General features: G+C 48.2%; 2 protein-coding genes across 2 annotated transcripts in view; both read right to left on the bottom strand.

The window, feature by feature from the left end:
* LOC309794221 (uncharacterized protein C10orf143-like) overlaps positions 1-24,990 on the bottom strand; it is a gene marked incomplete at both ends in the record, with an annotated part of 109,923 nt that extends 84,933 nt beyond the window's left edge. Inside the window, one exon of the mRNA XM_082605427.1 lies at positions 24,699-24,990. Within this exon, the coding sequence (XP_082461553.1) occupies positions 24,699-24,990 (292 nt within the window). The remainder of the gene's footprint in view (positions 1-24,698) is intronic.
* The window catches only part of ASIC2 (acid sensing ion channel subunit 2), a gene marked incomplete at its 5' end in the record, with an annotated part of 989,736 nt that overhangs the window by 958,747 nt on the left and 4,433 nt on the right, over positions 1-26,556 (bottom strand). The gene's annotated exons all lie outside the window — the stretch shown is intronic.

Consider the following 26,556-nt stretch of genomic DNA (forward strand, 5'->3'; position numbering starts at 1 on the left):
GAGCCTGGCTTCACTGCCCCCCGTCAACAGTTCTCTGGGCCGCCAGGGTTTCCACTGCTCCAAGCTGGCAGAGATGAGTCTCACCCAGCCTATGAGAAGAATCTAGAATCCCCCGAATGTGGCCCTCTCCAAAGGAGATGGGAAGCTCTGAGCAGACAATCCTGCCTGTTAAGATACCCTCTGCTGGCCCTGGAACTGGGAAGAAGATTCATACCTTCCTTGGGTGGGTTCTAGGCTGGATCAGTGGCCGTACCACCTAGATGGAGCTACTGAGCTCAAGCCCAACTGGTGCCATGACCCAGAAGCCCAATGGGAACCCCCCAAACTCTCCAGGAGTAGGAGGGGGCTGACCTGTGGGAGTGGCAGCCAGCTCCTTGCAGGCATCCTTTGTTCAGCAATGGGGATGTCCCTAGGAGTCACCTAGGTCATGCACCTGCCTCTCACTCAGATCTTTGAGTCATCATGACAGTGACAATGACCACAGAGGTCACGTATTAGCTGAGAGCCTGCAGTCAACAGCCATGAGAGTCTAGCTCTGAACCTTGGAACTGCTCCATATAACCTGAGTGGTCTTGCAAACCTCAGCTTTCCTATCTATGAAATACAACCATGGCAACCTACCTCCTAGGACTGTGGTCACCCCAGCCTTTATTAAAGGCTACCTGGGCTAGGGATCATCCGAAGCTCTTTCTAGAAGCTCTTTATATTATATCTAAGTCATGTTCTCATCACAACTTGAAGTCAGTATTATTCTTCTCGCCATTTCACAGGTGAGGAAGTTGAGACACAGAGGTTAGGTAAAAGCAGTAATATCCGGCAAGGGCTTCACACAATGCCGGAAACCTTGTAGAAGCTCAATGGCTGTTATCACCTGCTGTTACTATAATAATTAATACACTTTCTAAGCAGTTTAAAAGCCACTTCATGCACCTAGGCATCATTGATCTGTACAATAGCATTTTTAAAATCCAGATTGTTACAAGGGTCTCACAAGTGGTCTGTTGACCCCTCCAATCCGTACTCCTTAGTGCTGCTAGAGAGATATTTCTAAAACACAATCTGGTGATACCACCTCCCTATTTATATTCCTTCAGTGGATTCTCAATGCCTCTTTGATAAAGTTCAAACTTCACAGTCAAAGATCCCCTTGAAAGCAGAAACTAACACACCATTGTAAAGCAATTATGCTTCAATAAAGATGTTGAAAAAAAAAAAAAGATCCCCTGGACCTGTCCTCAGGCTGCCTGTCCAGCCTCAGTTCCCAGTCCTCCCCACATCACGATTTACACTCCAATTACCCCCCAGATCTTTCAGGAGTATGTCCTGTTCACTCACAACACGGGGACGTCTGTGTATGTCGTCTCCTCTGCTGATAATGACCTTCCTTCCCTGTTCTGGAAAACACCTTCCCTTGCAGTTAAGAGTCACTTCCTGTGCAAAGCCTTCCCTGAACCCTAGAGCAGATTTGCACTCGTGTTCCTCGGAGTCCCCAGTGAGCCTTACGTGGCCTCACCACAGCACGCCTGACACACCACTGCACGTGTCTGGCCCTTGTCTGCCCCCCAAGTCAGACCAAGGTCTGCTGCATGGCCAGGCCTTGCCATTAGTATGTCTCAGGAGCCCAGCAGCAGTCGCAGCACATGGCAGGTGCTCCGTGTGTGTGTGTGTGATTGTGTGTTTTATATCCTCTTTGTTTTGAATTGCACTGGGGTGGGTTTGATGAGACCACATGACCTTGTCCTTGATCAGGAGACAAGGTCATAATGCAATCCTGGGGGCAATGCCAACTGAACAGAACCCTTTCCAGATAGTTTCGTCAGTAAAGGAATGTATTAGGTACATTCATGGAACCTCCAGGAGACCAGAGAACCAGCCTGAAATGATGCTCAAATTACAGAGCCAGGCTTCTCCAGGGGGGTCGCTGCCGCTGCTGCCGACCAACACCTCGGCTCCTCCTCCATATGAGTCAATAAACGAGTCACCGTGATCTGTAGGGATAGTTATGCTCATCTCACCGAGGAGGACACTGAGGCATGATGAGATCATGGGATCGGCCCCACGCGTGGCCGGCTGTGGGACTGTGTCCTCATGCCTGATGCCCCCGCTGTGCCACAGGTGCCCGGATACAGGTGGGGACTCAGACGCACGAACCCTTGGTTGCAGAGGGCAGGGAGGATGTGACAGAGGCATCAGCGCTCCAAGGGTATTTCCTCCTCCCGGGCTCACAGCTGGACCACGTGTCTCAAACCCCACTGCGCTGGAGCGGGGCCCGGAGAAGGAGTTTTCTGCTCAGCAGAGTGTGAAGGCAGAGAAGTGGGTCAGCTCCGAGCGGGCACACTGGAGAGCTGGTGTGGCAGAGATGCAGGGACCTGGGGGAGGACCAGAGGCCCTGAGCACAGGCAGAGTCACTGTACAGGGACAGCCCTGGCCCTGAACCATCATGAAGACAGTGTCCCCCAAAGCCCTGATGGGACAAACAATGAAGTTCATTTGCGGTCAGAGTCTAAGCCAGGGGGACACAGGGGTCCTCTGTTCGAGCTGTCAGGCACCCCACAGACCAACACCCAACACTAGGTGGCTGCAGCCGGGCCCGGGCGCCCCATGTCTTTGGGCAAACAGGGAATGAACCCAGCACCCAGAGGTGGGAGCCTTTCAAGTTAGTGAACACATTGAGGTGAACAGGGGGCGTACCCAGGAGGTCATGGAAGCTCCACGCCCCTCCCCCAATACCTTGCTCTATGCATGTCCTTTATCGGACTTTTCCTGAGTTGTAGCCCTTATAATCAACCAATAATAGTAAGGACAGTGCTTTCCTGAGTTCTGTGAGCCATTATACCAAAGTATCACACCCAAACAAGGAATGGTGGGAACCTTGATTTATAGTCAGTTGGTTAGACGTACAGGAAGCCAGGACTCGGAACTGGCATCTGACGTGGGGGACAGTCTGGTGGGACGGAGTCCTTAAGCTGGGGGGCCTGCATTAGGTCTGGTAGTTAGTGTCAGAATTGAATCAAATTGAAGGACACCCAGGTGGGGTCCCGAGAGTTGGAGAATTGGTTGGGGTGAGGCAAAAACCCATACATCTGGTGTCAGTGTATTATGAGCAGGAATACATCAAAGCGGTGTCAGAATTAGGGCTTCTCCAACTAGAAATGAGGCCTGACTATCACAGGATCTAGGTCTCCTGGCCTCCTTATCTCCCGTCTGCCTGTCCCGCTGATTCTGTCTCTGACTCTCGCCTCTGCTTATCTCTCCTTAGCTTCATTCTAAACTCTGTGAAGCAAAAAAAAAAAAAAATGAGATGGTCACTGGGGCCCCCCCTGCCAACTAGAACAGTCTCAAATTTGTTCTGAGCCAACTGAAATGCCAGGCTCCAGCCAACCTGGGTCCGTAGCCAGGAGTCTCAGTTTGGTTGGGGATGCAGGTCCTTTCTCTCTCCAGACCATTAACCCCATTCCCAAACCAGTCACGTAACAATCCATCTTGTCCCACAAATAAGTAGGTAGAATCAAGAAAGAAGATATGGGATGCAGGGATCCTTCGCAGCCTGGACACATTCCTTCCCCTTACTCGGGGTCAGTCAGACACCTCCACTTCCCCTGCTCTTTCTCCACCTAGATGATGCTAACAGCTGCAAGGGGGAGTAAGATGTCACCTGCTTCCTCCATAGGGACGACTGGACTCAAGAAAGAATGTGGGGACCTTTCCCATTCAGAGAAAGAAGCACGACGAATGATGCAGGGGCGGGGTGGGGTGTGCCAAGTGCAGACTCTGGGGTCTACGGGCTCAAAGCGTGTCTTGTGCTAAGCATCCCAGGCTTTGGGCGAAGGAGGCCCATCCCCACCCCCACCCCCAGATCCACATTCCAGATCTCTCTCATTCTTGCTGTGTGACCCTGGGGAAGTCACCCCACCTCTCTGAACCTCGGATTTCTTTATCTGTAAAAAGGGATTATAATTAGGTCCTATCTAATTATAGGTGGTTGTAAGAATTAAATGAGGGAAGGCTCGGGGCATGCAATGCACACTGACAGCCGTGAACAGATACTGTAATGCGGATGATCAGCAACACACTGTGTGCCTCACACTTTGTACACTTTTAGTAAATGTTCTAGAAGGAAAGAGAGAAGGAAAGAGAGAGGAAGGAAAGAAGGAAATGGGTGGTAAGAGGCTCAGACCGTGGCTGTGAGGAATTAATGAACACATCTGACGGGTGTGGGTTTATGCAGGGGTGAGAGGTAGAGTGACACAGTCTGATCGAAGCATCCCCTGCGATTCTGCTATGCCCACCCCCCCATCCCTATTGAGAAGCCCTGCTCGCGAGCTCCCAGTGACCCCTAGCATCAGGAGCCTCATGGGGCCTGGCACCAGCAGGGGAAGGGGAGGGAGCCAAGGGGACACACAGCCTCCCTGGGCCTCACTGTGACTGCCACTGCCCACCTGCTGCACGCCAACTGCTTTCCCCTGCAAAGCACACCCATTCAACACCGTAGGAGAGGAGAGGAGGGGCCTGTTTATGCATTGCAGGACCTCAGGCAAGTCACTTCACCTCTCAGAGCCTCAATTTTCTCATCGGTAAAATGGGGGCAGGGGTAACAGTCCCTTCCTGGCGACGTCACATGAGTAGGGCTGTTCCAGCACTCGAACTGGGTGCTAGTTAAACAAGTTATTATAACTATCACTTCCAGCACTCTGGACAGAGCATTTCTTTTTTTTTTTTTTTAACATCTTTATTGCAGTATAATTGATTTACAATGGTGTGTTAGTTTCAGCTGTATAACAAAGTGAATCAGCTATATATATACATATATCCCCATATCCCCTCCCTCTTGTGTCTCCCTCCCACCCTCCCTATCCCACCCCTCTAGGGGGACACAAAGCCCCGAGCTGATCTCCCTGTGCTATGCGGCTGCTTCCCACTAGCTATCTATTTTCCATTTGGTAGTGTATATATGTCCATGCCACTCTCTCACTTCGTCCCAGCTTACCCTTCCCCCTCCCCGTGTCCTCAAGTCCATTCTCTATGTCTGCGTCTTTATTCCTGTCCTGCCCCTAGGTTCTTCAGAACCTTTTTTATGTTTTTTTTAGATTCCATATATATGTGTTAGCATGCCCTGCAAAAGCAAAAGAGTGAGAGTCGGCTTCTTTCTTGCTTTGCTGAAAGCTGGGTTAGGGGGGCGGGGGATTGTGTCAGTAGAGAGGGTGGCCTGGGGGTCACTCATTTCTGGCTGTACGTTGGAACTTCCAGGGAGCTTTCAAACAAGACCAGATGCCCTGGCCGCACCCCAGAAATTCTGACTTGGTTGGTGGGGGATGGGCTAGTCCTTATTTAATGTTCACGGGTGGTGCCTCATGTCAAGACCTCCTGGGCTTCCCGACAAAGTGAACATCAATCCACCAAAGGAGGAGAATCACCTAAAAATCTGTCTGCAAAGTGATGTGTAACCCCTCCTTGAGAGTTCAAGGGCTTGCAAACTGTGAGGATGCAACATTTATGAAACTGGTTTTTAATAGCTTACATTTATTAAACACAGATTACACCACCAAGCGCCAGGCTAAGCACGTGATAGCCTTTATCCCACTGAATCCTGACACCAGCCTTATCAGGTGGGCACTGGCATCACCCCGTTTACAGAGGAGGGGGACCGGCAGTGCTTACTACTGCACACTACTGATGGTGGATCCAGCAGCCCAGCCCAGCTCTGCCTGACTCCCAGGCCAAGTTCTGGGAGAAAGAATCCTGGACCTCCCCCTGTCTTGCACTCCTGTGCTTACTTTGGGCAAGTCCCTGACCTCTCTGGGCCTGTTTCCTCACCCACACAATGAGGTCCCTGGGATACCAGCTCGGTCATTCTTGGACCTAGAACCCTCTGACCCCCATCCTGATTAAATCCACTGCCCCTTTATTTTTCTTCTCTTTTCAACTTCCTTCACCTCAAAATGTATTTGAAAGCAAGGTAACTAGCCTGGTGACCAGCTCTTAAGAGAGGTTACTACAAGATTTTGGCCTCTCCATGATTTGAAGCAGGAAATCCTCCACGTGATTTTTTTTTTCTATAAAATCCAAGAGTTCTGGGGAATTGTTGTTGGGCAGAATCAGCTTTAAAAATTCTGGTCTGACGTGACTACATTTGATAAAATAGGCTAGGTCACTCTTCTCACAGGCCATATCTCATGCTAGTCCCAGGATGGATAATTCCCAAAAGCTTGCTCTGGGGTGTGAAAAGGTTCTTGGCTGAGAAGGAACATCACTTACTACTCATCCTACTGGAGAGTCACAGTTCATGTCAGCCACAGTAAAGGTGCTGATAAGTCCTGCAGTAAAGAAACGTAGGCAGTTTTTTTTTTCACCCAGATTTTTCTCAAGCTTCCTTGGCCACAGAACCCTTTCACTGAACACCTAAATTGAATACTTGAAACAGGGCATACAAGTTCCTGCCAAAGCTACACCCACCTTTTTCTGGACCCTCCAGATCAATGCTTCCTTGAAATCTAGAAGATGGGTTATGAGTGAACCAAGTGCAGAACAAAGGCTAATGCTAGCTGTCACCCTCCAGATATACCATTTCCTCCCTTATAAGGGGGTCTGATGAGCGGGGAGGGCTGCAATTAACAAGGCAGCTGGCCCAGTACAGCAGGAAGCTCTGTCATCCAACAGCCAGGTGGGCCCAGCTGGGTGACAATAAAGCCACCGTGGGAACTTGCACCTTGTCATTTTAAGGCTCTGCACCCTTTAGGCTGTCTGCACCCTTTAGGCTGTCTGTGGGGTCGAGGGATTCATTCATTCACACATTGTAAAAGGACCGCATTAGAGACATGAGGAAAGACAGAATATTCTACCTGAAAGAATGTTCCACATTCTTTTCAAGGTAGGATCAGCTGGGGACAGTCATTGCTACCCATGACTGCACCCAGCAAAGTTCCATTAAACCCTTCCTCTGTGCAGGCTCTGGTGACAATGCAGTGATGAATTAGGTTCAACCACTGCCTTCCAGGGGCTCACAGCTTGTGCGGAGACAGACATGCAAATGCTTCTGATACTGGATAATTATAGTGGGAGGTGGGCGGAAGGGCTCAAAGGAGGCTGGAGAAAGCAGAGCCTGGACCTGCCTCTTCCCAATGCAACACACATGTCCTGGGCATCCTCTGTGCCCCGGATGCTGCAGGGAATAGACAAGAAAGACACAGTCCCTGTCCAAAAGATGCCTTTGGGATGCTTCAGTGTCTACACCCCTCCTCAAAGAGTAAAATATCATCTCCTCTAAACTTTGGAAGTCCTCTCCATGGTGCTTGTCATCCCATAATGAATTTGTTAGGATGCTTGTTTCCCCGTCAGGGCTGTAAGCTCCCCGAGGGCCAGGCCCTGTATTACTGATGTTTGTATAATAGATGCATCCCTAAGCAATTGCCTAGCAGACACAAGATGTTTCATAAATGCTTTATGAAATGAAGAAATGGGTGTCAGTGGAAGGGAAGCCTATAAATCAACATATTATAAGGTCAATCTGAGGCACGCCCTGGGAGAAGAAAAAGTGCCAAGATGTTCCACGGAGGGAGAACGTGGATCCAGTGGGGAGAATGTGGGGAGAGGGGAGACACTGGGAAAGCCACAGGGAAAAGTTGCATTGAATTAGAGGCTAGAAGAAGAGTAGCCTTTGAACAAATTCTAAGAATGAACAGATAAGCAAAGCTGAGAAGTCAATGGGGAAAGAAAGTATTCAGGAAAGACTGAAATTTCATGTGTGAGCAGAGGTTAGGGTATGTATCCTGCAGCACTGGAAACTGAGCCTAGAAACGCAGGCAGTGGAGAAGGGGCAATGGGGACCACCACTTGAGTAGAGCCATGCAGTGATGTGCTGAGAGCTGAGTTTGGGAAATGACCACATGCCAGTGCTGAATAATGGGGATGAGAGGGAGAGAAGCTGGGGAGGGACCACTTAGAAGCATCCATTCTGAGTCAGCCATCAGTTCCCTAAATAAATTGCCAGCCCCACAGCTCCACTGCCCAGAAGAGTCCTTCTCACACGGGGATAGCTCCCTCCCCTTTGACCATCAGAACCTATAAATAGCCACGTAAAGGCCTCTGCCCCCCAGCTCAGCCACTAAGACCTGAGCCCAGCCAGCTCTGGCTCAGCCCTGCCTGGTCACTCCATTGTCCCCTGGGGCACAGCCAGCCTCCTGACAGCATGGGCAGTGGTCAGCAGGAACGGAGAGCCAGTGGCATCTTCCTGAGTCTGAATCCTGTCCCCAGATCCCCAAGAGAGATATGTTACGCTCTACCAAAAAAGTGAAGGAGAAATATTTCAGTTTGTGGCTCTGCCTGCCTTTCCTTTAATCCCACTTGGGGTCTGATGGGCAGGGGTCCCTGCTGAGGAAGATGCCAGGTGAAGAAGAGGCCCCTGGAAGGTCTGAGAATCTGGAAATGAGTGTCTGAGTGCCAGCCCTTGGGTGAGTTACCTTAGGTCTAGCTTCTCCACTCCTCTCTGGGGAATTTAGGGCACTTGGCTCTCTGGGGAGTGTTCTGGGAACTTTAGCACCAACGGTGGGCGCTGTCCTAGAATTTGAGGTAACTATCCTGCACCCCAGAAGCTTGATGCTGGGGCTTTCTGAGGAAGGAGGATCCTAATACTATCTGCAGGGGGAAAGGCATCAAAATCCACATGAGGGATGGCAAGGCTGGCCGAGCTCTGTGGGGATCCTGACCACGCCACTTGCCAGGGCATAACTTTGGAAACAGCCCCTTAACTTCCTCAAGCTTGAATTTCCTCATCTGCAAAGCAGGAGTAACCCTGCCTGCTCCGCCACTGTGCACTGTTATCACATGGTGAGTACACACATGAATGTTCTCTATAAACTGTGAGGGCTCCGGGAAAAGTGGCCATGCTTCCCCCACCCATCCTGGAAGCCCTGCCTAGCTAGCCTCTTTAGCTGCTGGGTTGGGAAGGGCCCCTTGGGAAACCAGGACCTCCCTAGAAACACAGCCTCCTCCAAAGGGAGGCCTGGGCCCCTAATCTAAGCCATCAGGGGCCTGATTGGGGTCACCCCAACTTAGTACCTGCCTCTCTCCTTCATTGGGAGAATGAACTGAGATATCTGTGTAAAGGGAGAAAAGAATAATACAAATCAACTTACTTACGAAACAGGAATAGACTCACAGACATAGAAAACAAACTTATGGTTACCAAAGGGGAAGGGAAAGGGGAAGCGGAGGGACAAATTAGGAATATGGGATTAATAGATACACACTACTATATATAAAATAGATAAACAACAAGGATTTACTCTATAGCACATGGAATTATATTCAGTATCTTGTAATTATCTATAATGGAAAAGAATCTGAAGCGGTATTTACACCTGAAGCTAACACAATATCGTAAATCAACTATGGTTTAATAAATAAAACTGTAAAAAAATAAAAAAAGAAGAGAACCACCAAATTGTTACTATTTATTTATTATATGCCAGACCCTGGGCTAGGCGTCCATTATCTGATTTAATTACATGTTCATACTATTTCTATCACATGTATCATATATATAATATGAGATACAATATATGAGATATATATCATATGATTAATGTGATATAAATATATATGTGTGAGATATATAGATCTAGATATAAATATAGATACTGACAGAGATATGTTTTCTCATTTTAGAGGCAATGAGACGATATGAATTCAAGTCTCTCTGTCTCTAAGGAGCTTGCTTTTCTCTTGGTGATTTTCTACTCTTCACGGTGCAGGAGAAGGGGAGAATTTCTCTGAAGAGATGGGGTAGTGCCATGGTAATGCTCAGAAAATGCTAGTTCTTTCCCTTCCCTTCTCCTAAAGAAGATGCTGCTGGGGGGGAGCCACCTCCTGGGAATCCCCAGGGCCCTGAGAGTGGGCCCTGGAGGCCTGGCCCTGTTGAGTTGGTAACAAAACATCTATTCATGCCCAAGGGAGCAGCTCTGGCTCTGGGCTGTGGGACAGAAGCCCAGAAAGCCAACACCCACATGCATGGCCACAGGCCAGGGGACCAGAGGTGCCAACGAGCCTGGTGCCCGCCTGGATTGGGGAGCCTCACAGGGCCTGGCACCGGCAGGGGAAGCACATCCCGAGAGGCAGCCAAGGGAACGCACAGCCTCCCTGGGCCTCACTGTGTTGCCAAGGGCCATCTGCCGTGTGCCAAGGGCTATCTCCTGCTAAGGAGACACTCACCGACATCTGAGGACAATCCTTTAACCTGGGGGGGCTCATCCCAATTTATAGATAAACCAGTGGTTCTCAACGAGGGACAATTGTGTCCCACAGGAGACACTGGGCTATGTCTGGAGATATTTCTGGCAGTCAAAACTTGGCAGGAGGGAGAGGCTGGACAGAAATACTGCTAAACACCCTACAGTGAGGACAGCCCCCAACACAAAGAAGACCAGGCCCCAAATATCAACAGTGCCAAGGCTGAGAAACTGAGACAAGAAACTGACTCTTACAGGTATTTACCAAGTTCACATAGCTGATGAGTGCTGGAATCAGCTTCTAGGTACTGATCCTCTGATTCTGAAGCCAATGCTCCTTCTTTGTGATGGGGAGACTCGTCCCAGCCAAGGCCAAGGAAACTGAAGGATGGACAAGCTTGCATTCCGATAAGCAGACAGAGTTGGGAGCATCCCAGGCTCTACTGAAAAGCCCACGCGAAGCCCGAAATGACCTGAAGCTTCCGAGGATGAAGTTGTAGGTGGTACCAGATGTTTGGGTGTTATAAACAGTGATTTACTTGCATTTGGAATTTGGTAAATGCTCAGTTCCTCCTGTGCTCTCCCACCCCTCCTCCCAGGTACGTCTGTCCTTAAGTGCCAATGGCCTGGGTGAACTTCCCAAGGTCCAAAAAGGGACCACATTGCCCTCCCACCAGAATTGGACACCTGGACCAGGTCCCTAGGGGCAGGTCAGACAGCTGTGCCATCCTCAAAGACAGGTAACATAGGTCAAAGCATGAGCCATAGTAAGTGCACAATGAGGGAAAGTGAAAAACAGGCAGATGGGGTTTCCCTGGTGGTGCAGTGGTTGAGAGTCCACCTGCCGATGCAGGGGATGCGGGTTCGTGCCCCGGTCCGGGAGGATCCCGCATGCCGCGGAGCGGCTGGGCCTGTGAGCCATGGCCACTGAGCCTGCGTGTCCGGGGCCTGTGCTCCGCAACGGGAGAGGCCACAGCAGTGAGAGGCCCATGTACCGCAAAAAAAAAAAAGTAAAATGGGATCATGTCACTCAGAGCCCTCAAGAGCTCCCCAGTGTCTACAACACTTGGGGTCCCTCAGAGCCAGGGAAGGACCAACTTTGCAGCATTATCTCCTGTTCCTGACCCTACCCAAGCATACACTTTACAGGTAATTTTACTGGCACAGTTCCCCAGCCCTAGGATGTACTCACCTGCCCCTTTCACTTGTCAAAATTCTGCTTCTCTTGAGGGCTTAGCTAAAAGGCTACCTTCTTCATGAAGCCATTTCAACCCCCCCCAGTTGGAATACATCACTCCCTCCTCCACACTCCCCCCCCATGCACAATATAGATAATTCTCTCATGACAGCTTTAATTAAAAGTATGTGTTTATGTATCTGCATCCCTCTAAAAATATGAGATTCCACTGAGAGTAGGGGAGGTGCCCTATCCATCCTGGTACCAAGTAGACCCTTGGGGAATGCAAAATGAATGAATGAATGAATGAATGAATGAGTGAATGAACTACACGTTGTGGATATGTGCTCGGTCCTCCACCACTGAGACCTTAGTCACCCACTGTGTGCTGTTTGGTTGTGAGATGCTCTCCCAGAAAACAGACTAAATTATGCTTTCCCAGGAAGGTAGCTTTGAATCCATCAAGTGAAATCATCATTATCCATGTTCCGTGTTAATCCTCTGGGCTCATTAACATGCCAGATAATTAGCGCCCCTAAGCAGGCAAGGCGAAGAGCAGGGTGTGGGGAGGAAACGCTGCCCCTGTTTGTGGACTATCAGTCAAGTGATGCAGGGTAAGAGACAGAACCGTGGTACCAAGGGTTCCTGGGGACAGTCACGCTTGCACTCACTGGATGCCGCTCCCCTCTGTGAGCCCCACCCTGCTCCACTCTCTTTGCATCCAGAAGCCCCTCCCTCCGGTCTCAAAGCCAGATAGCCGTGGAGTTGTCCAGTTATCCAGGGAAATACAGGCAGGAGGAAGGAGAATATGAAACTGGCCCCATGGCCCCTCTGTGCCCCCCTGGCAGAAGCTCTTCATGCACTGCCTGGGAAGGCAGAAGAGGGGAGTAAATGGGACCATGAATCTAGAGACCTTGGCAATTTCTTTAATCTCTTGCACCTCAGTCCTGACACACAATATGAGGAGTCAGAGTACCTCTCTCATCCCATCACCGGGAGGTGCTTTCAACACCACCAGGCACATAGCAAGTGCTCAGCAAATGACTGGCTCTCATCATGTACCCAGGTAGTTTAATTAAATGGAATCCACATGTGAGACTTCCCCTTCCTACCCCACCTCCCCTGCTCTCACTGAGGAGGGATGCTGCATGAACTCCCCGGAGACAGGTGCAAGGCAGCACAAGCACTGGGCATCACCTGGGGAGGCTCCAGGGAAGTGAGGAGATACCAAGAGTCAGGACAAATAATTAGGATCCCTAATTTTATGACCTGCCTTACGCCATGTGGTCAGTGTTGTCACAGCCCTGCTCCACTCACCTTAGTGCCTGCCACCCCTGTCCCAGGCCTGCCCGGGCTCAGGACCAGTAAGAACCACGTCTGAAAGGTGAACATCCCCATCTTGGGATACGAGGGGATCTGGAAGGAGCCTGTGGTTGCCTTGACTACAGCTGCATGGACTCCTACCAACCTGCCCTCTCCCTTCCCACCCAGTTATTATGGTAGTTATTACACCCACTCTAACCTCTGGAAACTGGTAATTAAAGGACAAGAATAAGCATTTATCCTGCCTTTATAGGAGGGACTCTGGTTGATCCCCCGTTGATGAGGGAAAGCTCTTCTTTACAAAAGAATGTCAGCCCATAAATGTAGAAAGAATTGAGAAATCACAATTTTGCAAACTCTAATGAAACTGTTAACTCAGGTTCAAATATGATGGTAAATAGCATAGGTACAGGGTACCAGGGTATCATCCCAGAGATGATGGCAGATGATTTGATGATGGGAGGTGATGCAATGGAAAGACCCAGCAGTTGCTACCTTAAACAAGGGATCAAAACTAGCATCTTGAAGGGGGGCACCATCACAGAATCAGCTCCTGCTATGAAGCAATACAGAGTACACAGCTTCATCCACGGAGTTCTCTTGCCAAAGACATTAACCTGAATTTCATCAACTCTTTAAACCCAGCGCCGAGTTTGTAAGAAATACAGAGGCGGGAGGAGCAGGTTAAGTGAAAGCACAAGGAACTAACCAGACAGATTCATAATGCGGGATTATTGTATGGGACCGCTTTGCATGGGTCTGTTTTCTTCCAAAAGTCAATACTAAAGGAAGTGTGAATAGCACCATTATTCATAATCGCCAGAAAGTGGAAACAGGTCAAAGGATGAAAAGATAAATAAAATGTGACATACCCATATAATGGAGTATTTGGGGGGGAATAAAAGGAAATGAAATACTGATACAGGCTACAACATGGATGGACCTTGAAAACATAATGCTACACAAAACAAGTCTGTCACAATATATATATTAAATAGTATGTGACTGCATTAGTATGAAATGTCCAGAATGGACAAATCTATAGAGACAGAAAGTAGAGTAGTGATGAAAGTACAGTAGTGATTGATGGCGTTTGAAGGCCATGGGGAGCTAACAGCTAATGGATCCAGCTCCTTCTGGGGTTCCTTTTAATGAAAATGTTCTAAACTTCACAATACTGTGAATGCACTAAATCCACTGAATTGTACACTTTGTATGGGTGACTTGTATGATATAAGAACTGTATCTCAATAAAGCTATTTGTAAAAACTGTGTGTGTGTGTGTTATGTTGGGGGGAGCATTTTGATTAAATGCAACACATGAATCTTGATTGTATCTTCAGTGGATCCTGAATTTTTAAAGTTAACAAGCTGTAAAAATGTTTGGGGGATAATTGAGGAAATCTGACAATTGAAGAAATCTGGATGGAAGGCAGCCTAGTAGCAGCCAGAGCACACAGAAAGAGGTCCTTGGGGAGAGGCAGGAAGGCAGCCCAGCAGGGACTGGGCCCTTGTGAGGAGGCATCCAGGCAGAGTAGTAGTCTGTAGGGGTAAGAAGATGGTCTTCATTCAAGAGAATGGAGCCAACAGTAAATAAGATCGTGGGAGGCAGGTTTCCTACTGCAGGAAAAAAAAGGAAGGACCAATATGGAAAGGGCAAAGACTTCGAATGAACCTGTGGTGTTAGCTTAAAATTGGAAGTATCTGTGTCAACTGGTGCTTTTCAATATAGATGCAAATATACATGTAAATATCCTAGCTCTGTCCACTGGGAGGGCCCTGAGCCCTGACCACCTAGTAGCAGTGAGCACACCTGGCACCCAGATCTTGCTTCTAGATACCATTTCCCACTAAAAGGAACCAGGATTCACTGGAGAAATAGCCAGTTACAGGACTTGGGCAGCAAAAAACAGATGAGCCTTCTAGCTGGACCAGAAATATGTAAAATGCTCAAGGGATTCAGGGAAATGTCAAAAGGACAGAGATATCAGCTCGAAGGGTTCCCAAATATGGGAGATTTTGAGTTTTGAAAGAATATTAACAGATGAGAACCCATTGAATAAAACAGAAATTGGAGTCTACACTGATATCAATAAATGAACGAATAAAAAGGGAAAAGAGAAAGCTCTTCTGTATTTTAGAAAGCCCACTATGAAATGTAGACGGAAAGATGGAATTAGAAAATCACCATTGGGCGAGCATCACTGTAATTCAAGCAAGAAAAATCAACGGATGATTAAAAAAAAACAGAGGGTGAAAGCGGGATGAGAAATGGGGTTTTACACAGTCTCAGAGCATTTCCCTGGAAGACACCAGGTTAATCAAGTGATAAAAGTAAACACTATAACTATTGGGACAAATCAATATTGTGTGCCTCCAGATAGGATACAATGAGAAGAATCCTGGACCCATCCTGTGAAATTCAGCCAAAAATTCATTATCGGGGTCTAATCAAGAGGGAACATCAGGCGGAAAATCATTTGGGAAAATGACTGGCCTTGAATTACTAAAAAAATGTCAAGGTCATGAAGGTCAGGAAGAAACTGAGAAGCAGTTCCAGAATAAAGGATCCGGGATGGGATCCTTTGGCCAAAGAGGACATCGATGGGACCACTGGATATGCAGGAATCCTTTGCACTAGTCTTACAACATTTATATGTTTAAAATTGTTTCAAAAGGGAAAAAAACAATTATACATATCATCTCCTTTGGGAAGATTTTTAGAGCCTACCCTGTGTTGCCTTGTGCAAACTTCGGTTGTTGCACGTAATCTGTTTACTGCTCAGCCTGCCCTCCAGGCTGTGAGCGCCTGACCTCCTGGACTGGGCCTTATTCATTTCCATTTCTTTACAGCTTAGCCCAGAGCATAGAAAGCACTCAGTAGGTGTTTTTTGAACCAATGTGCTGGGCAACTCACAACCCCTGAGATTGGCTAGTATATCCCTGGACATACTGACTGACTGTTGGTAAATTCCTCCAGATAGGAAGCTGAAATATGCCTCTCTACAAACCCAGAGCATCTATCTGCCCTACAGCAATGAGCTATGTGTCCTGGAAGTGTCCTGCTTCTCAGGAGCATGTTGCCTGAGACCACAGGCTCCAAAGAGCAGCCTTCTTGCCTCACTGCTGCGGGGAGAACAATGGTCCCTGTTTGTTTAATCCCAGCCCATTGTGGCAGCCTTGACTGCACAGAGTTCACTTGTGATTCACGTGAGCTCCCAGAGGTTTGCAGCCATAATTCAACGTTTGTTAATAGCCACTTAGAATGTCCCTGAAATAGCTAACAGGCCCAGAGGATAAAAGGTGTTCTGCTAAGAAATCATTCTAGGAAGGCAGAAGCAGCCTTGCCCCAACTTTAGAAGACACTGTTATTTCCAGTTCCTGGAGAGGCTTCTCTCTCACTGGCTGCCTTCTCACACTCTAGAGGGATGGGTATCTCTCAGGGCCGCCAGGGAGCAAGTGGGACCTGAAATTCCCTACATCATCATGGTGGACGTGCTAAAACATTTTCCCCATCACCCCTGCTTCCGAGAAAGGTCCCTCGATTGCCATATCCAGTGGGGGAGGAGAAAACAAAAGAGAACACAGTCCAGGCAATCCCAGGAGAAAGCACCCAGGTCAGAGAACAGAAATGAGGAAACAGAAAAATATCATACTGAATTAGAAGCCGAAAAGTCGGTATGTAGATGGAGATGCAAACAGGAAGGAGGGTGAGAACCAACTCACAGAGGTTGAGCTCTACCGTGCTGCATAGTTTACAACTCATTTAATTCTCCCCAAATTGAATTAAATATCTTGTCCCAGGTCATCTAACGAGTATATGATTATAGAATTTCAACCGAGATTGTCTCACTCCGGAACCCCAGCTCTCAACCACTGTGCCATCCTGTCACCTGCAAATTTGTTCAGAGCCCACGTGAACTGGACGTTCAAATTCAAGTCACTGATTCGGAGGCAGAAGCTCTCAATGCCAAGCTCTCGCCAGCCGGTTCCTTCAACAGATTTGTTTCTCGTAAAGTTATCATTTCTGCCACCCAGAGGCGGATTTAAAATGGGGAAGTGGAGTCAGAAAAAGCCAGCAAGGCAGAATCCCATGCACATCTGAAACAGATGCTCATTTCCTAATGTCAGACCCTGGAGCCCCCCAGCTGGCGATCTGGAGAGACGGCAAGTGTCACCCTGGCAAGAACAGACTTCTCAAGCTTCTTGACTTTCCTGAAGAGGGTGCTGTGGAATTGCTTGGCCCTTCCACTTGTGTATTTCTGAGCCAAGAGACCAGGCAGGAGAGAATAAAGGATCTGATGCAAATCTGCAGAGCTGGGAGGTCAAGGGGACCACAGACGTATGTCCAGCTCTTAGAGATGTGGTGCTTGCAACAGGCAGAAATCACGGCAGCAGGATCCAAAGCCCACCTTCCCCTGAAAAGGGAAAATTGAATTCACAAAGCTGATGTGCAGTGCCCCTCCTGGGCAGCCAGTGAAGCCAGCTGAGCCGAGATGCGTGACATCAGCCCAGAAAACACCTGCACGTTCATCAGGGGAAAAGGTCTGGGGTGGCCACCTCTCAGAACCAGTCATTTGACTGCACCTGTGTTCCTCCTCCTCCTCTAAGGCTGGAACTGTAGCTGGAAACTCTTGTTCTGCAAAGTTGGACTATTCTCTTGCAGCACAAAACCCTCATCTGGTGCAAACTGTTATATGCAAGATGGATATACAACAAGGTCCTACTGTAGAGCACAGGGAACTATATTCAATGTCCTGTGATAAACCATAATGGAAAAGAATATGAAAAAGAATGTGTGTATATATATTTATATATAACTGAATCACTTTGCTGTGCAGCAGAAATTAACACGACATTGTAAATCAACTATACTTCAATAAAATTTTTTTTAAAAACCCTCATTGGGCCTTCAGTCACAGAGAGCTAGGATGCCTTTGCCTCTTCTCTCAGTTTACTGCACAAAGGCAAGGGATGCGGGTAAGGGCTAGAAGGCTACGTGGACAGCTGAGCACTACGGTTTCAAGCTGAGGTTTCCCCTGCACTTCACTCTCAGCTCTGGTAGCTGCTGGGCTCCTGGTTCCCGGGGAAGGATACAGAGACACTGAGGGAAATTTCAGCCTAAACTTCAAATCTTTTGAGCTGAAGACTTGCAGATGAATAGCCTGACTTCACTCAGCCCCGCAAAAACAAGCTTGATGGCTTCACAGAGATCCCCAAAGGGAATCAGAAGCCACGAACTCTGATGCCCAATGGTGCCACTTTCTTGCTGACTGACCTTTTATGTCAGTCACTAAACATCTCTGAGCTGTACCTATGTTCAACTCTGAAACAGATGCACTTGTTCCACTTTCAGAGCTATTGTGAGGATACAACAGCATCTTAGAAAGGAAGCCTGGAGGGTCTGGAACCAGAGTATCTGTTTCAAATTCCACTTCCACCAATTCTTAGCTAAGTGACTTTAGGCTTGTCATTTAACCTTTCCGAGCCTCAATTTTTTCCATACCAAAAAACAGAGTTACAGATAGAGACTGAATTCCAAGTAAAGAACAGGGCTTGAGATACAGCACACACTCAGAAAACATCAGCAATTATTAATAGGTTTTGTAAACTACATAGTTTTGATCTATTTTTCACATACTCTGGGTGTCTTATAGCAGGAGCTGGGTGCCTGGCTTGTTTGCAGCCTCATCCCCATACTCTGGGGATTTGCTGATGTCACTGTGATTTCCCCCAAAAATCCTTTGCTCTCAGATCCCCGGTCACTATGTCTTATCACCAGCTCATCTTAGTAATAATAAAAGTAACAAAATACTGCCACTCTACATCTGGCCCAATGCTTAAGTTTCGCTTCTATTATTTCATTCAACTGGTGCACACCATCCTATACAGTAAATACCAGTATGACTATTATTTAATAGGTGAGGAAATGGAGGGGGGGAGGCTAAGTAACTTGCGTAAGATCACTACCAAGACCCATTTTTTTAAGTCACAGAACAGTTCACTTCTGACACCAAACGTGTGGGTTTTCCCCTCATACCAAGCAATTCTGACACTAACTACCCAGAGTTAGGGCAGACCCCATGGATTAAAGGTTCAGTCCCATAAGACTATCCCCACTTCAGACACCAATCACCAAGCCACCTGTACTTCTGACCAACTGGCTATAAATCAGGGTTCCCATGACCCCCTCCTCAAGTTTGATAATTTGCTAGAATGGCTCACAGAAGTCAGGAAAAGTTTTCTTACTATCGCTGGTTTATTACAGAGGATACAACTCAGGAACAGCCCGATGGAAGAGATGCATAGGGCAAGGTCTAGGGTAAGGGGCACCGAGCTTCCATGCCTTCTCTTGGTATGACGGCCTCCCAGCACCTCCATGTGTTCACCAGCCCAGAAGTTCTCCAAATCCCTTCATTCAGAGGTTCTTATGGAGAGGTGCCATTACATAGGCAGGATTGATTAGATCATGGGCCACTGGTGATTAACTCAATTTCCAGCCCTCTAATCATATGGCTGACGGCAACCAACTCCCATCCTGAAGCTATCCAGGGGCCCAGCAAGAGTCACTTCCTTAGCATAAACTCACATCTGGTTGAAAGGGCCTTATTAGCAGTAACAAAAGATGCTCCTCTCACCCAATCCCTCAAGAAATCGCAAGGGTTTTCCAAGCTCTTGTACCAGGAACCAGGGATGAAGACCAAGTATACATTTCTTATTAATCAAAAAAAAAAATCACAGTTATGCAAGCCTGGACCCCACACCTGTCTGGCACTGAACTCCACGACTGGCTAAAATATCTCATTCTGTGATTACCTCTGATGCCAGAGCCCCTTCATCCTCCCCACACCTGCCATAACACCCTGGAGCTCCCAGGCAGGGCATTCTCCCAGCCACATTAACTTCCTTCCCAGCCCCTATAACTGGGTCTATCTCTAGCCCCACCCACCCCAGAGTTACCTTAAACTTGAGTACCTCTCTGTCTCCCCAGCCCCTACCAGAAAGCAGGTCAGGTCCAAGCACACCCAAGATGTGCTCTCTAGGACTGAAGCTAGTGCTGGGAATTTATGACAAGTTGCCCTGGGAACTGCTTCTCCAGGAGCCGTGCATACTCCCTTGGGGAGGCCAGGTCATTTGCCAGCCACTCCAAGCTCCGGTGACCCTCACCCACACGTGCCCTGCACTCCCTCTGGATGAACTGAGCATCTTCTGTCTCCAAGGCTTCTCCAGCAGCAACGTTTTTAGTCCCCGCTCCTGAAACAGCCTCAAGGCTGCGCTGTATTGGGAAGTGAGGTGGTGTCGCACGGTGGATGTACTGGCTTGCAGCTACTATCAATCCTTCCCAGCGCCATCTGTCAGTGGCCCTCACGTCTGACCCCAAATATCTGTTCCAAAATGAAATAAATCAAAGATGCTCAGAGTTGAAAGTAACTGTAGAGGTCGTTACATCCAACTCTTTACCTGACATTGATCCACCCCTACAGCATCACCAATAAGCAATTGTATGGCCTCAGCTAGAGTTGAGGATAGGGCACAGGTGGTCCCAGGATGGCTCCTATCTAAGCAGCTGATGCCCACCTCTGTGAAGGTCTGCCCACCCCTGGGTACCAGCACTGCCTTCTGGCCTCAGAAAGAGAAAACCTCATTCCTCTTCTCTACAAGGACCTTCGAAGTGTGTGAAGACAGCAACCCCCTGGCCTTGAGTCACCTGCTTCCCTTTTCAGGCTAAACAGTCTCGATTCCTCCCTGCCCTCCTCATCACTCACGGTTTCTGTGACATATGAGGAGCATCACCCCCGGTCAGCCGTACATTTCTCACTGCCTCCTGCTTTATAGATGAGGCCGAGCCACTGCCAGCATCAAAGGCAGTCACCTCCCCCCCCCCCATGGCTTAAAGCCAGACTGAGGTCCATCCAGGAGGAAACGGCAGTGAAGGCTGGGAGGGGGGTGAGAAAGGGCGGCTTTCAGAGACAGCAGAACTGGGAAATGATGAGAAGGCAGGTGTTGGTAAAGGTGTGAGCTAGAATGTGAGCAGCCTGGGCAGGGGACAGGGTTGGAGGGGGGGCGGGGGGGGGAATGCAGGAGCTGAGAGAATAAGGATAGCTCAGCCCTTAGGACATGGGCAACTTTGGGAAGGGCTTTCCTCGGACAAAAAGTTCCAAAGGGGAGCAAACCAGCTGAGCCTAGAATAGTGGATCCTAATCAGAGAGATGCTCACTTGAATTATGAAACGTCTCCCTTGGACATTGTTACAGGCCCCAGTGGAGGGCACATCAAGAAAGAATGAGGCTTATAAGACTTTTGAAACAGGTATTTCCTTCTTTCTAAGCCAGACACAGGTCCATGTGCCTAAGTGAGTCTCCATGTTGTCAAACAGATGGGGAAGGTAAAACTAATCAATACATAGCTTGGGTTGCCTAGCAGAGCCTGAGATGGGGTTTCTTGTCCACGTGATTTATTGAGGGAATGAGCTCAGGAAAAGCCTAGAAGGGAGTGAGGTATGCAGGATAGGGCAGGGAGAAAAGGTAAGCAAAGACGTGGTTTCAGGAGAAGTCTAGCTCAGCCTGGTCCCATGGAAAGCTCTGGAGTGTAAACTGCACCGTAATTTGTGGGTCTTGAGGCAAGGTGCCTGGCATTTTGCACTCCTGTCAGTCAGGAGTCGCTGGCTCCTGGCTGCCCCCAGGTGGTGGGGAGGTGCATAACTTCTCAGATATCTCCAGGAAAGGCAGGGCCAGTAGATTAAGGACCAAGGGCATCCTCCCGTTCTCAGTGCAGAAGCTTGCAGCCCCAGCAGCAGGCAAGGGGATCTGGATGGAAGACCAACAGCATCTTTCACAGATGCCCTTGCTAATGTGTACACAGACCCCTGCTCACAACTGTAGGACCAGTGTGATGGAAACTTTCAGTCAGACTGATGAATGGCAGCCAGACACACACGGCTCATGGACAGAGTTTTGACGGTAGGGTCCTGTGCCTCCGTATTCCCACTACAGCCACTCAGCGTTATCAGGGTGTTTTTCCTTCCAGTGTACAGCTCTATCTACATTACACAAACTAATAAATAGATAAATATATCTGGTTACAAAATAACACCAACTCTCTGCTCCCACACAAAAGTTAAAGTTATTTCAGCGAACAAATGCGAGATCAGAAAATAAATTTCGATTGTGTTCTACTGTATTACAGTTCTCCAAGTGGGCAAGTCCTTGGGAGTCACCTAGTTGAACCCCCTCATCTTACAAGTGAGGAAACGGAGGCCCACAGAAGCTAATTACCTTGCCCAAGGCTGGGCCACTCCATCAACAGAAGTCAATAAACCCAAGCAAATATGTTCTTTCTGTGCTTTGTACTTTATTTCTCCTGAGTATAAATTTCTGTGGCCAGTGAGGCAATCAATAGGGAATGGACCTGATTGATGAGAAAATAAGTGCTGGGAGATGGAGAGATGGTTTAGCATCCAAAGGATGACCCTTTTCAGAATGTTCTTCCCAAATGAAGCCCATCCTGATAAATAGGCTTCTATCACAGGCTTCCAGTAACCACTAAGTCCCACCTGTATGGACTGGTTTTAAGTCTGTTGCAGGGGAGAAATATGATACATGGAATTTCAAATCTGCAGGGGTGTTGTAGCCCATTAGTTTCAGATTACAATAGATCATGGGTCAAATAGCCCCGCTGGTCAAGTTTGATATGGCAACCCAGCTCCATCAAACATAAACACTCAGATGAAAAAGAGACCGTGCAAAGCACACTTTCAGATATCTCTAGAGCCAGGTGGCATATTTTTGTTCTGCTGGAGAGAATGCGACACTTGATACTTTGAAATACGAACTGATCTATGGGAACAACGCCTCGGACAACAAACTTGGTGCTAAAAGCTACCAATTCAAAAAAATTAAAAAATAAAAATAAAATAAGAGCTACCCATTCAGTCGTTGGGGATTTTTTTCATAGGATCCCATTTCAGCTCTTTCCTCTAGAAATCGGTAGCAAACCAGGATTCAGAAACTTTACAGAAAATTGTCTAGAATTCATCTCTTCGTTAAGGGAAGGAGTTTCTGCAGAGAGGAAAAGAGAACCACTGTAGAGAGGGGGGAAGAATCAGTTCCCAATTTGGTAAGCTTGCAGGTAGCCTTCTTCCATCAGCATCCTGGAGGTCCAAGAACTCCCAGGGACAGAGATGCAGACATACAGCAACTAGGCACCAGCTTAGTGGCCCGCTGCCGCTTCAGCTTTTCTTGCAAGCAGATGGTGCAGGTCATTGTAATAGTCAGCTCTTAGTCAGTGTCCTAGTCCCTTCATCACATCAGACAGAAGTCAATACACCCCTGAAAGCTTTACTTCCAGAGAGCCATGACCTAACATTCTGCAAACTAGAAGATCCCAGCTGGAGGCTGGCACCACAGAAAACCACTCACACAGCTGGGCAGAGGTTGCCCCTCCAAGGGCATGGCAAATGCTCACAAAACTTCCAAGCAACTTAAGGAATAGGAAAGACCAGCTACTTTGCATTCAATGCAATCTAGACCATTTTAACATAGAGCCTAGAAACTTCCCAGGTGAGGGAGAGTCAGGGCCTACACTGTGTGCTGAGGCGTGCAGGGATGGCCGTGCAAGGAGAACCTCCTGGTCTTCATGGTCCAGGGTCCTCATGGTCATGAGGGGTTGGGCTTCATCCAGGAACGAGGTCAAGCCTCAGTCAGAAGATCTAATTTGGTGTCAACAAACACATCTCTGGTTCAACCCAACAAACATACAACAAACAGGACCAAGATGGCTTCAGGTAAATGCACACCAGGACTGTCAATAAATTGCCATCAAAAAAGAGTAACTGGTGTTCAGCTGTGAACCCATAATCCAAGGACGCTGAGTTAAGAGGGGCAATTACCCCTCCCTCTCACAAATTATCCCTGGATGCTTCTGGCAGATAAGACAAAATATATCCCACCAAAGGAGTATCGCTCAGACCCATGGAGACATATCTTTGGATTTTATTTTTACTCTAAGTGGACCTTTGAGGGAATTTCTAACACCCTGGAGACTACCCAGGGGACCCAGGATGAAGAAAGCAAGGTGACACTGACTAAGTATGCACTGCATGCCAGACGAGATATCACATGTACACATGTGTGATCACATGTGTGATCCCAGGCGTGACCAAATGGAGCTACTCCCCAAATACTAAAATAATACATGTAATTATACCTAAGATGCTATTCTGGGACATTTTTTCTTCTTTATTCTTTCCCACGCTTCCCAAGTCTTCTCCAGTGACTGTGTATTGTTTCTATTGTTTCTATAATCAGAAAGTGTACTGTTAAAATAATAACAATAATGAGACAAGTCTTCCCAATGCAGGTGGAATCCTGGGTCCCTATACTGAAAAGGGAAGCCAAAAAATGGCTATTTCAGTTGACATCAGAGTCACCTGACATTTGAAAAACTTCAAACCCACTTCACACACTCAGGATACATTGTAAGAGCTTTCCCTGTGCTAAGCAGTTCTAAGTCCTGAGAATATCAAGTTAGAAAAGACATCATGTCTTACGGGGAGGAGAAACTGAAATGGGCAATGAATAAAAATTATCAGTGGTTAAAGAATTCAGTTTTAAATTAAATCATCTCTAAGGCTCCTTTTAGCCTAAACACTTCATGATTCTAATGCAAGGAAAAGTATAATGACTGCTCTAGGAGAGGATAATCCAAAGGCTGTTTAGAGAACAGGAGAGGAAGAGATTAAATTAGATTATGACATGGGGAGAGGGGTTGGCAGTGGTTTCCTGGAGAAGGCCACAGAGATATTAGAGCCAGATTTTTTTGGGGGGGTGGGGGGGGTCGTATTATTTATTCGAAATCCAGGGCATGTTTGGCAGTTACAGTGAATCAACCGAAATACAGTTAGTTCAAGTTGCTGGATCTTTGATGTCACCGTTGTGCAGGATTACACCACAAAACACAATGTAACCTGCAGAAACTTCCAGGCTCCCCCGCAATGCACCTTGGGCAAGGCTGGGCCCAGCTCTTTCCGCCATCCTGAGGAACCCCTACACTTGGTCGCCCCTGGTCGCCGTCTGGCCGTGGTGCGGGGAGGTGGCCTCTGGGCTGGGCATCCGGTGGCTCGGGCTCCTCGCTGCCCCAGGACACTGGCACGTGCGCCTTCACGTGGAGGCAGCCCCGCTCCTGCGCCCGGGCCCGTTTCACGTTCCCCGGCACCTGCAGCTCCTCTGGCCTCCTCCATCGCCACCGGCCCAGTGCCAGGGTGTCCATGCGGTCCCAGGCCCGAGTTCACCCAGCCTCTCATCCCCGCTGGCGACCACGCCTAGAGCCGGATTTTAAAGGATGAGAAGGATTTCAATAAGTAGACAGAGAGAGAGAGAGGTGAGAGATGAAAAGAAGTAAGAAAGGCCCATGAGCAAAGGATGCTGGGTCAGTTCAGGAAACAGCAAGTAACCATTGAATCAAAAAAAAAAATCTTTGCTGGGTATTTACTGGGGGCAGACCCTGCACTCAGCATGAAGGATGCAGAGAATGTGTTTGATGAGACAAGACTCCTGCTCTCAACACCCCACCCCCATCCAGAGGGGATGGGAAATGGGCCATGAGCTTTCAGATGGCAAGGATCTGGTCTAGCTCTCTCCCTGTTACATGGGAGGTGCTCCGTTTGATTAACAAAGGAACGGATGTGCAGACATACAGCACACACACTCGTGATAAAAGATGCAGGCCTGCTACCCAGGCCACTCGACTCTTATCAGGGGTTAGGGCAGCACAAGCTTCCTGGGCTGAGGTTAGTGGCGTGACCTGGACCGGAAGCCAAGATGGCAGGTAAGGAGACGATGTTTAGGCAGCAGAACTGATACGGAAGTACTGAGAAAAGGGAACGTTTGTCATATTACGAGAATTAAGGATCCCGCAAACACAGCAGTTGCCCATGCTCCAAAGCTGTTAGTGAGTCACAGTGTGGAATAGCGAGAAGGTCGCTGTCCTGAAGTCAAGACAGCCAGAATCCAACTAAGGCTCAGTCAGCACTGCCGTGGGACACTAAGCAAAGCGTGGGGCCCACCCTGTACGAGGAACCTGCCAGGCACTACCTCTTGGCATCCTTTGGCCTCCCTGGAACAGTACAGCAACTCTGAGTGGCAGTTATTATTGTTCCTAATTAGAGACGGAGAGAGTAAGATTAAGAAATTCGCCCAAGATTACACATCAAAGAGGGGGTACGGTTGGAATTCCAGCTCAGATCTCTCCCCAAAGCCCACCTTCTTCACACACCCGCTCCTCATGTGATAAGAAGTAATAAGCTTAGCTAGGGACCCACCAGCCTGTGGCAAGATTTCCAAATGTGTGAGCTGCCTAAGCCCTCCCCTCCACATCTCTATAAGGCTATGTGATGTAGACGCCTCTAACAAGATCCCATTGTGGAGAGACCTTTCTTTCAGTAAGAAAAGAAGGAAATGCCTTTCCTAAGCAATCTCTAGTTTAAAGCACACACACACACACACACACACACACACACACTATGGTAATCAGTTTAAAAATGCAGACTGAGGGGTCATTTGCAATCCTGAACTTGGAGGCAGATGAACCCCAATGTGATAAGCAGAGAAACAATGTGAAACAGTCACGTGCTAGTCACAAACAGTGGGGTTGCCACCTGTCCGCAATAGTTAGTTATTGAACCCAGCTGTGACCTCCACTCTACAAAACCCCAGCTCTGTGATGCTGGGCTTTAACCCAGGGTTCCATGCAGAGAAAGCAGCAGCCTCCTCTCTATCCCTGGTCTATCCTGACAGCATTAACTCATCAACGGACTCTTCTGGAGGGCTGCAAACA

Source organism: Mesoplodon mirus (genome assembly GCF_964341445.2).
Source record: "Mesoplodon mirus genome assembly, chromosome: 18".
Classification (NCBI taxonomy): Eukaryota; Metazoa; Chordata; class Mammalia; order Artiodactyla; family Ziphiidae; genus Mesoplodon; species Mesoplodon mirus.